Source organism: Brachionichthys hirsutus, chromosome 4, assembly GCF_040956055.1.
Source record: "Brachionichthys hirsutus isolate HB-005 chromosome 4, CSIRO-AGI_Bhir_v1, whole genome shotgun sequence".
Lineage (NCBI taxonomy): Eukaryota > Metazoa > Chordata > Actinopteri > Lophiiformes > Brachionichthyidae > Brachionichthys > Brachionichthys hirsutus.
Genome location: NC_090900.1, coordinates 661,011 through 673,052, shown reverse-complemented (window position 1 = coordinate 673,052; position 12,042 = coordinate 661,011). Strand labels below are relative to the sequence as shown.

The window sequence follows — 12,042 nt, the reverse complement described above, 5'->3', positions numbered from 1 at the left end:
ATCCTTCCTGTCTCTACTCTTCATCACTCTGACATGCTGAACATCCTTCCTGTCTCTACTCTTCATCACTCTAACATGCTGAACATCCTTCCTGTCTCTACTCTTCATCACTAACATGCTGAACATCCTTCCTGTCTCTACTCTTCATCACTCTAACATGCTGAACATCCTTCCTGTCTCTACTCTTCATCACTCTAACATGCTGAACATCCTTCCTGTCTCTACTCTTCATCACTCTAACATGCTGAACATCCTTCCTGCCTCTACTCTTCATCACTAACATGCTGAACGTCCTTCCTGTCTCTACTCTTCATCACTCTAACATGCTGAACATCCTTCCTGTCTCTACTCTTCATCACTAACATGCTGAACGTCCTTCCTGTCTCTACTCTTCATCACTCTAACATGCTGAACATCCTTCCCGTCTCTACTCTTCATCACTCTAACATGCTGAAAATTCTTCCTGTCTCTACTCTTCATCACTCTAACATGCTGAACATCCTTCCTGTCTCTCCTCTTCATCACTCTAACATGCTGAACATCCTTCCTGTCTCTACTCTTCATCACTCTAACATGCTGAACATCCTTCCTGTCTCTACTCTTCATCACTAACATGCTGAACATCCTTCCTGTCTCTACTCTTCATCACTCTAACATGCTGAACATCCTTCCTGTCTCTACTCTTCATCACTCTAACATGCTGAACATCCTTCCCGTCTCTACTCTTCATCACTCTAACATGCTGAACATCCTTCCTGTCTCTACTCTTCATCACTCTAACATGCTGAACATCCTTCCTGTCTCTACTCTTCATCACTCTAACATGCTGAACATCCTTCCTGTCTCTACTCTTCATCACTCTAACATGCTGAACATCCTTCCAGCCTCTACTCTTCATCACTAACATGCTGAACGTCCTTCCTGTCTCTACTCTTCATCACTCTAACATGCTGAACATCCTTCCTGTCTCTACTCTTCATCACTAACATGCTGAACATCCTTCCTGTTTCTACTCTTCATCACTCTAACATGCTGGACATCCTTCCTGTCTCTACTCTTCATCACTAACATGCTGAACATCCTTCCTGTCTCTACTCTTCATCACTCTAACATGCTGAACATCCTTCCTGTCTCTACTCTTCATCACTAACATGCTGAACATCCTTCCTGTCTCTACTCTTCATCACTCTAACATGCTGAACATCCTTCCTGTCTCTACTCTTCATCACTCTAACATGCTGAACATCCTTCCTGTCTCTACTCTTCATCACTCTAACATGCTGAACATCCTTCCTGTCTCTACTCTTCATCACTCTAACATGCTGAACATCCTTCCTGTCTCTACTCTTCATCACTCTAACATGCTGAACATCCTTCCTGTCTCTACTCTTCATCACTCTAACATGCTGAACATCCTTCCTGTCTCTGTCTCTCTGTCCTTCCAGCCTGTTCAGATCCTTCTCTCCCTCTTTACTATCTAACCTGCATACAGTTCATCAAATGACCTCTGTTTGACCTTTGACCTCTACCTTTGCCTGCGTCTCATCTCCCTGTACACTGTTTACTCTCTTCTGTCCTCTCAATGTCCCACTTCTTCTTAGCTAACCTCTTTTCCTGTCTACACTTCTGCACTTCCTGGTTCCACCACCAGGTCTCCTTATCTCCTTTCCTTCCAGAAGACACACCCAGTCCTCTCCTACCTGTCTCCCTGATCACCTGAGCTGTTGTATTCCAGTCTTCTGGAAGCCTCTCTTGTCCACACAGAGTCTGTCTCACCTCGTCCCTGAAAGACACACAACACTCTTTGTTCTTCAGCCTCCACCACTTTGTCCTCTGCTCTGCCTTCGTCCTCTTCATCTTCTTCACCACTAGAGTCCTCTTCCTCACCACCAGCCTATGCTGGCTGGCTACTCTCTCCTACCACGACCTTAAGGTCACCGACCTGCTTTAAACTGCTCCGTCTACACAAGATGTCCACTTGGTGCTCCTCCCTCCACTCTTGTAGGTCACTCTATGTTCTAGTCTCTTCTGGAAATAAGTGTTAACGACTGCCATGTCCCTCCTTTTGGTAAAGTCCACCACCGTCTGTCCTTCTAGGTTCCTGTCCTGAACACCAAACTGTGGAGTGTAAGAACTTCTCCTTCTCCTCTAACTCACCTCCTACCTGTGGAGCGTAAGAACTTCTCCTTCTCCTCTAACTCACCTGCTACCTGTGGAGCGTAAGAACTTCTCCTTCTCCTCTAACTCACCTCCTACCTGTGGAGCGTAAGAACTTCTCCTTCTCCTCTAACTCACCTCCTACCTGTGGAGCGTAAGAACTTCTCCTCCTCTAACTCACCTCCTACCTGTGGAGCGTAAGAACTTCTCCTTCTCCTCTAACTCACCTCCTACCTGTGGAGCGTAAGAACTTCTCCTTCTCCTCTAACTCACCTCCTACCTGTGGAGCGTAAGAACTTCTCCTTCTCCTCTAACTCACCTCCTACCTGTGGAGCGTAAGAACTTCTCCTTCTCCTCTAACTCACCTCCTACCTGTGGAGCGTAAGAACTTCTCCTTCTCCTCTAACTCACCTCCTACCTGTGGAGTGTAAGAACTTCTCCTTCTCCTCTAACTCACCTCCTACCTGTGGAGCGTAAGAACTCCTCCTTCTCCTCTAACTCACCTCCTACCTGTGGAGCGTAAGAACTTCTCCTCCTCCTCTAACTCACCTCCTACCTGTGGAGCGTAAGAACTTCTCCTTCTCCTCTAACTCACCTCCTACCTGTGGAGCGTAAGAACTTCTCCTTCTCCTCTAACTCACCTCCTACCTGTGGAGCGTAAGAACTTCTCCTTCTCCTCTAACTCACCTCCTACCTGTGGAGCGTAAGAACTTCTCCTTCTCCTCTAACTCACCTCCTACCTGTGGAGTGTAAGAACTTCTCCTTCTCCTCTAACTCACCTCCTACCTGTGGAGCGTAAGAACTCCTCCTTCTCCTCTAACTCACCTCCTACCTGTGGAGCGTAAGAACTTCTCCTCCTCCTCTAACTCACCTCCTACCTGTGGAGCGTAAGAACTTCTCCTTCTCCTCTAACTCACCTCCTACCTGTGGAGCGTAAGAACTTCTCCTTCTCCTCTAACTCACCTCCTACCTGTGGAGCGTAAGAACTTCTCCTTCTCCTCTAACTCACCTCCTACCTGTGGAGCGTAAGAACTTCTCCTTCTCCTCTAACTCACCTCCTACCTGTGGAGCGTAAGAACTTCTCCTTCTCCTCTAACTCACCTGCTACCTGTGGAGCGTAAGAACTTCTCCTTCTCCTCTAACTCACCTCCTACCTGTGGAGCGTAAGAACTTCTCCTTCTCCTCTAACTCACCTCCTACCTGTGGAGCGTAAGAACTTCTCCTCCTCTAACTCACCTCCTACCTGTGGAGCGTAAGAACTTCTCCTTCTCCTCTAACTCACCTCCTACCTGTGGAGCGTAAGAACTTCTCCTTCTCCTCTAACTCACCTCCTACCTGTGGAGCGTAAGAACTTCTCCTTCTCCTCTAACTCACCTCCTACCTGTGGAGCGTAAGAACTTCTCCTTCTCCTCTAACTCACCTCCTACCGGTGGAGCGTAAGAACTTCTCCTTCTCCTCTAGAACACTCTGCACCAACTTCTCCTTCAAGATAACTCCTCCTCCATTCCTCTTTCCTCTCCTCCGTTATAAACAACTTGAATCCTGCTCCTCAGCTTCTAGCCTTGCTTCCTTTCCTCCTGGTCTCCTGGACACACATCAACCTTCCTCCTCCTCCTCATCATCATGTCCACCAGCTCTCTAGCTTTCCCCGTCATCGTCCCAACATTTAAAGTCCCTCCTCTCAGTCCTGAACTCTTCCGTTCCCTCTTCTCTCGCTGCTGATGCGTTTCTGTCTTTGATCCATAGTAATCCAATATAATCCTTTGGGTTAACAACGCTGCTGGCGGTCGTTTCATATTTAAGCATAGTGTGACAGTCATAGTTTAACCTTCCTAAACCAGCCAGTCCGGATGTGTTATAGTCGTGTTTATATAAAAGAGCCCTCCTGCCCAGAGGCGGAGCTACGATACTCGCGGTATCCTTATTTGTTCAAAATGAAAGATGTCTGTCCAAACAATACTGCTTTTTCATGGACCCTTAGCAATACAGCCGCAAACTGTGATGTCTTTTGAATGGTTCCTAAGTTATGCAAGGAAGGAAGCGCGTTAGATCCCCAGTGCACATACTGTCATCCATTCCACAGCGCTGCGATTTCAATGAGTGAATGGCTTCAACCGTGACCCGCTAACAACATCATTCACAAGTCATTGGCTCTTTCACAAGCAACGGTGCGTGAAGCCGTCGTCTGTGCGCCCCCGAAACAGGCTGCAGAGTATCGGCCTGCCAGCAGCCTGAGACGAGTCTCCAGCTGACATGTGTTAAAGAGCTCGCCTGTCTAATTAGCACACTTTAAATGATCAAACGTATGCAAATGATCATTAGTCCAATACAGTACCTCTTTTGTGTCGTCAGGATGCTTTGACAGCCTATAAAGTCGTGACTAGAAGGCACTGAAGCGATTCATTTCTCGGTTCCATTGTAAGGCAGAAGTGATGAAGAATGATCAAAATCAATGAGCCTCATTATCTTGACCCAAAGTCAAACATCTGGGATTTTATTCCCATGATGCAGCTCAGCTTACCTTACCTGGTGGCTCCTTGCCACCAGCTTGTACTGTCGCGTGTGCTGAAGGTGGATCCGGCCTTCAGGTCAGCATCCGACCCTGTAGCCCACATGATTTAAACTAGAACGGCGCTCAATGGTTATTGTGAATATGGAGCAGAAGATGTCAGGAGACGATGGAAACAACCCGACCATAAACTGAGTTACGCACCGGGAATGTGATGCAGTCCCATATTGTTGCTCCTGAAAAGGTGACCTCCTTGTCTCGGGTAACGTCGCAGCCACTTCCCTTTACCATCTCTCTTCCTCAGGTGGAATGGCTGAAGAATGAAGAGATGCTTCGTTCCCAGACTGATGGAAGTATTGATACCCGCGCCAACCACAATCTCATCATCAGCGAGGCGCGGCTGTCCGACTCGGGCAACTACACGTGTCTGGCCAGCAACATCGTGGCAAAGAGACGCAGCAGCACGGCCACGGTGATCGTCTCTGGTACGCAGTCGCCTCGCCGGCAGCTACTGCACGTTACATTGAGCGGACACGCTGTTTACAAGCAACGCAGATCAATTTGCTCGCTTTGCTGCAGCCCTACAGAAGTGATTAAAAGACTGATGCTGCCTCTTCATTTTGCTGAATCTATTATTCAGAGACTCAATCATTTAAAATCAATGTGTACTGTATGAGGGGAAATAAGCCACTGTGTCTTAATCTCATTTAAAGGAGTTGCTGTTGCTTATTAAGTATTTATTTGCCAGAGGCCCTTCAGCAACGCAGTCTCGCTGCTACATATTTAGCTTCTGTTAGACGGCGAGCTCATCAAGTCAGAGCGCTCAGCGGTCGGATCCAAGCAGACGACCAGCATGAGTCACCGTTGACTTCAGAAAGGGCAATTCCATTTAATGGTTATTTTCTTTGCGTTTGTAGTTTCACATCTTTATCTTAATTCCGAAGCAAAGAACTTTGAATGAGCAATTACAGGAAGAAAGGAAGCTGTCTGTCCAGTAAATTGAATTTGCTGTGCTCCGTCTGCATTGGGGCCTTACTGTGCCTTAGAATCTGCGTCGTCACTAATAACCTCTCCTATTGTGAGACTGCTTCTGGATTAGTGTTATGGTGCAGTCTGCCACTCTGACCTTCTTGAACTGCCTGCAGTGAATGGAGGCTGGTCCCTGTGGACGGAGTGGTCGGCCTGCAATGTGCCATGTGGGCGAGGTGTCCAGAAGCGATCCCGAACCTGCACCAACCCGGCGCCTCTCAACGGCGGGGCTTTCTGCGAGGGCATGTCTGTGCAGAAGATCACCTGCAATGCACTCTGCCCAAGTCAGTTCCAGCTAAACTCTGAAATGTCTGCACATTAATAGAAGACTGAGCTTCAACCGTTTCTCACAGTTGCAAAAGTACATTTTCTCTACGTGTCTGTTCTTGATATTCCATTATGGAAGCTTGAGCTGAAGTCAAAGATGAAGATAGGCTTTAAAAAAAAATCGTATTCCCCTAATTTTGAGTCTTTTTTTTCCCCTTTTCTGCACCTTGTGATTTTTACTTTATTAGGTATTTTTTGCAGTATTACACATCACAAACAATATCTATTTATCCATAGATTTCCATCGTGGCTCAAGTGGCTTAAATTAGTTTAAAAGCATGGCTAATTAGCACTAGAGACAACCAATAATCCAGAGTCAACTGAAAAAATACCCGTCCCATGGCATTTATGGTGCTGGGAAGGAAGCAAAGAGAAGAAACGTAATGAAACACAAGCTTATGATGGAAAATGAGAGGAGTCGAGGAGGTAGCAGTTAGCGAGGTCAGACATTACCCATGATGCATAGGGTGACCGGAGGTGGGTGACTTGGTGAGGTTTGCAGAGAAAGCTGCACACTGCAGTTGGAGCTCATTTCTCTCATGTTCTCATGGAGTCACGGAGTCACAGTGCTCCGTTTCACCACGGGGTGCTACGAGTGATTGACCTCCCCCAAGCAGCTCGTTCCCCTCCTAACTGGATCAACACCGTCCACATGGTGATCTGGATCAGCACCAAAAGGGTCTAGATTGTTCCTGGTATGTTAAAATTAAATATATTTTACTGACTCCATTCTGGATAAGATCCTGATGAAATTCTGTGGTGAGATAAAGACCCCACCCAACATGACTCTGTCAAATTCCATAAACATCGGTCAATAATCAACCGAGATATTGAGGAACAAATCTTTAAGCTACATTGACTGTAATACTAACAAATAATTGAGAATAACCCAGAATCTAGGATCTCTTCTAGATCTTCACCAGAATTTAATCATCCTTTCCTTGTGACATTTCCAACATTTGCAGGACATTTTTATCAAGATCCATCCAGAAACCTTTGCGTTATCTTGCTTACAAATGGCTGATTTGATTCGAGCCTTTTGGTCCTAGCCCTGGTTGTCTTCTCGCCAAACTGCCATCTGTCTAATCAGCAGTGGTTCTCAAATGGTGGGGCGCGCCCCCCTGGGGGGGCGTGGTGCGATGTCAGGGGGGGCGCCTGTGACCGCGGAGAAAATGTATTTTTGCCTTACGAGAGTAAAGTGTAATTGCACATCCACTCCAGTAGTTGGCAGTGGCGCCCTTGTCAGAGTGCGCGCAGGGAGTAATAGCAGAAGAAGAGCGGTCGTAAACAATCTACGGTGGGAGAAGAAGAAAGACCTGAAAAAAATGGTAATAAAGTTATTCTTTGTTGTAAGTTGATCTATATTTCTTTCTTTTTCATATTTCTTTGTATGTTAATAAGGATACAAGAGTGTTTTTTTTTTGTTTTTTTTGGGGGGGCGCGAAATGTATTTTTCTTCCTAGGGGGGGCGCGACAGAAAATAATTGAGAAGCCCTGGTCTAATGCAACCCTGGGCTTCCATCTGCAGCCATTAACAATTGGATGAACTGTACACGCCTCATGAGAGCAACTTACGTTCTCAAAGCTGTCTTTAGTGTTACAAATCATTGTTCAGTTTAAAAGTACGCTGTGGGCTAGACTCAGAGTCGCACCGTCTCCACTCTCAAACTTCCTGGTTCAGAATAGTAGCTGCATCTTCATCTGAACGTGTGTGATTTGGCATTTTTAATTCAGATTCACTCTCAGCTTGATTTACCGGTAGTCTATTTCTTCTTCCTTATGGATTCTCTCTGCCAGACTCATGGTTATTTAATACGATCCTAGAGAGGAAGACGGTGCCAGAGGAATGGAGGAGAGGTTCTGGTACCCATTCTCAAGAAGAAGGGAGACACACAGATGTGTGGAAACTATAGGGGGGCAAAGCTGAAGAGTCATATGATGAAGTTATGGGAAAAGGTGCTGAGGCGAGACGAAGAACCAAGAATTTTAACTTCCACGAGTGTAAAATGATCTTTCAACATGACAAAATGTGTTTGTAACTCAAACTTCACTTGATGTTAACTGTAAATTAAATGTAACATGTTAGAAATAACTTTTCTCATATAAAATCTAACTGAGCGAATTCAATTTCTTAGTTATATAATTCTATTTGTGATCGCTTTAATGTAATGTGGAGTACTTCAGGATATCCATAGTGAAAATATAATGAGAGTACAATTGCTGCTATCAATGTGTGGCGTTTTGATTAATCATAGTGGAGTTGTGGTTATAATTAATTAGAATAGAACTAATTGGAAGTACATTATGGATCTGTCGATGTGGAATGATTACATGCAAAACTGAACTGTCGGTTATTGAGTTCAATTGAGTTCAATGGTACAAATAGTTGTAATTACACATTAAAACAAGGAAGACAAGTTGGAAATTCAATGTTGATAAAAGGCACTAACGAGGGACGGGAATGAGAGAACAATTTCTAGATACAGTGGTACCTCAGCTTACGAATTTAATCCGTTCCGGGACTAACCTCGTAACGTGAAAATATCGTAAGTAGAGACGCATTTTGAATGTAAATGCAGTAATCCGTTCCAAGCCCCGCAAAAGTATGATATTTTTTTATTGAAACATAAAAGCACATCAGAACATGAAACAAATGCATGTTAAAATTAGATTACCGCACAATAAACATAAAACGAGAGGCACATCATGTAAAAAATCCAAAGAATAAAGAAAATAATAAAAATCTTATTTTACCGTTTAGCTGTTATTTTTTGTCCTCTGTGTTTACTGGTCCTTTGCGGTGTTTCCTGCGTCGCGTTTCTTAAAGTACTGATCCAATGACGTCTGCTTTTGCGTGGCGTGGCATCTTCTTCCAAAAAAGGCCCGTCTCATCACAATTAAAAACTTGCTGTGCACCGTAGTCTTCGTCGATCATCAATTGTGTGAATTTTTGCACAAATTCGGCGGCCGCTTCGTGGTCGGCGCTGGATGCCTCGCCATGGCGAACAACAGAGTGAAGTCCAGTCCTCCTTTTAAACTTCTCGAACCACCCACGCGATGCCTTAAACTCCGGGTGTGGTCCTTGTGCCGAATTTCCTTCGCCTGTGTCCTCCTTCGCTATGTCGGTAAAAATGGCGATTGCTTTTGCGCAAATTATGGCCTCCGTCACTGTGTCACCCGCGATCTCTTTGTCTTTTATCCACATGAGTAGCAACCTCTCCATCTCGTCGTTCACTGCTGACCGCCTCTTGGAAATTACAGAGAGGCCTTTGGAAGGAACCGTAGCTTTTAGGGCTTCCTTTTGTTTTATTATCGTGCTGATCGTTGATGTATTACGGCCATATTCTTTTGCGAGATCGCTCAAACGCATCCCCTTTTCGTACCTTTCTAGTATCTCTTTCTTTGTTTCTATGGCCAGAAAAAGTCTCTTCCTCTTCTTTTCTCCTGTTTTGGGGTCCATTGCGAATAACGTGGGTTCTCTCTCTCTCTCGCTGCATACACACGAACACGTAGCATGCCGGGATACACGTAGCATGCCGGGATACACGCATACGCAATGGGTTGCCGGGCAGATTTTAGGCGATAGCCAATGGCAGAGCAGCTACAAGTTTGTTTACGTTCGGGGAACTCTGGGAGCGGCGAATAGCGCTATTCGCCGCTCCCAGAGTTCACCTCGTATCCTGAAATGCTTCCGTAACAAGAGGCAATATTTTCCCATTCAGAAACCTCGTAACCTGAAAATTTCGGATGTAGGGACATTCGTAAGTCGAGGTACCACTGTAGATTTAATTACAATCCCTGCTAATCAAAAGTTGACTTTAGATGTATCGTGTGAGAATCTTCATTAGTCAAAATGCAGTTATTGATATCTACAGTTATTTCTCCCACTGATTAAAGGAGCTTACCATATTTACTCATGAATGAAGTCAACAACGTTCCGCTGCTGGGGCGTTTCCTCGTTATATTCAGGCATCACCCATTTTCTCTAGGAGCCAAACACACTTTACTACATCTTTAAGAGGATAATCAATTGAGATCAGATCCATCTGACGATGTAAAAACCGTTCCTACTTGTCACACCTTGAGGCGGGCCGGTGTCATTCCCGCACTAACTCTCCCGGTCTTCCCATCACCTGTGCTCCAGCCATCACCTGCATCACATCAGCCATCAGCCCGGACACTATTTATACCCAGCTCAGTCCTCTGCTCTCTGCCAGATTGTCAGTGATGCGTCCTACTTTCCAGAAATTCAGACTGACTTCCCGTGTACTGACCCTGCCTCTTCGCCTGCCCCTTGGGATCTGTCTGTCTGGATTTCCTGGTTTGTGACCCCTGCCTGTTTTTTGGACCTTCCCTGAGCGCTTCCATGTTCTGACTGTTTGCTGCCTGGTCCCGTTGCAGCGGCTCGTTAACGGCGAGCTGAGTTTTCTCACGCTTGCCCGGCTGTAAAAACAAGCCTGTCTTCTCGCAGCATCGATGGATCAGTGGTCTCCGTGCCACCTTCTCTAAAATGCTCATGGACCTTCAGATAACATTTGAAGACTCGAGCGGGTCCCAGTGAAAAGCTGAGTTTCCTCCTGTTCTAGTCTGCAAACGCTAGCGGGCTTCATGTCGTGTGCGCTTGTGAGCCGATAATTTTCCTGAACAGCAGCAGTATAAAGTGCGCTTGGTTTATGAATCACTTTTTTTGGGGGGGGGGGCACCCAATGAAACTCCTAATGGCTTTTGTCACCAATTCATTTGCTCATGTCTTCTATCTATTGATGGAGGTGCCTGTGTATGGCTGCAGCAGAAGCGAAGAGCACGGTCATAAATGAACACAAGGGGTTAACCAGGAAGGAAGTCTTCTGATTGGCTGGTGTTCATCCAGTTAGCATCCACACTGCGCTGTCATAATATGTGTAAGGGTTATATGTACAGCATCAAAACATTTATTTACCTCTGCCAAGGAGGTCATGTTTGTTTGTTTGTTTGTTTGTTTGTTTGTTAGCAGAATTATGGAAAAACTGCTGGATGGATCTGGATAAAAATCGATCCGGATCCCCGTCTGGATACAAAAACATCTGGATTTTCCCATTTACTTATAATGGAGGCTTTAAAAAAAATAATATCTTGTAAAATCTGCATTAAATTCATTCACCAAAACATCCCAGTCATAAAGGGGTCCGATATGAACCATCATGAAACACGTCTCCTGGTTCTGATCCAGAATGAGGTCAGGAACAAATATTACATTTTAACATTAAAACCATTTATGGATTAAGAATCAGTTAAAAATAAACATCGACTCTGATTCACTTTGACTTTTCATGTTGGTGTATAAAGATACCGAGAATAATCTAGAACCTTCTGGTGCTGATCCAGATCACCGTGTGGACGGTGCCGAGCTGCTTGGGGGAGGTCTGTGCTCTGCATGGTGATTTACCCCTAGTCTCAGAAATGGAGCATCATTTACTGAATCAATAACATAAAAGCTAAAGTCTAAAGTCTGCGCTCTCTGAGAGCTTTTATTGTTTCTAAATTGAAAGGTGTTTTGCAGAAAAAGGAATCTGCTGTAATGAAGTTTGACCGAGGGCACAAAGGTCATCGATGTCTCTGCAAGTCCGGGAAATTCTTCAAAGTAAATAATCACCACGAGGATCTGGTGACAAACTGGTTTGGGAATGAACTGGTGAACAGTGAACGTGTGAGGCGTGACTTCAAAAAGCATCTCCAGAATGTTCTTAGTGAGTCAGTTCGCCGCTGCTGCGTCTCCCGTCTCCCGTCTCCCGTCTCCCAGACGACGCACCTCCACTCCGCAGCCACGGTGGTCAAACCCAGGAGCATGCGGCGCCTCATGCAGCACATCATTTCCATCTTAAGTAGCTACGGAGAAAACAGAAGCAAATGCAGCGTTTGGCAGGGACTATGGAACCCACCCACCCACAGCGCCGCATCATCAGTGCCGCTGCGGCCAGAACATCCTCAGGCGCCATATGGGCTCCCAGTAGCCGCTAAGCTCCTCCTTGATCCGATGACAG

At 45.5% G+C, this 12,042-nt stretch overlaps 1 protein-coding gene across 1 annotated transcript in view; it reads left to right on the top strand.

Annotated features, from left to right (window-relative positions):
* LOC137918001 (netrin receptor UNC5D-like) overlaps positions 1-12,042 on the top strand; it is a 151,780-nt gene that overhangs the window by 99,601 nt on the left and 40,137 nt on the right. The window contains exons 5-6 of the mRNA XM_068760744.1: positions 4,971-5,151; positions 5,812-5,979. Coding sequence (XP_068616845.1) covers positions 4,971-5,151; positions 5,812-5,979 — 349 coding nt within the window. The remainder of the gene's footprint in view (positions 1-4,970; positions 5,152-5,811; positions 5,980-12,042) is intronic.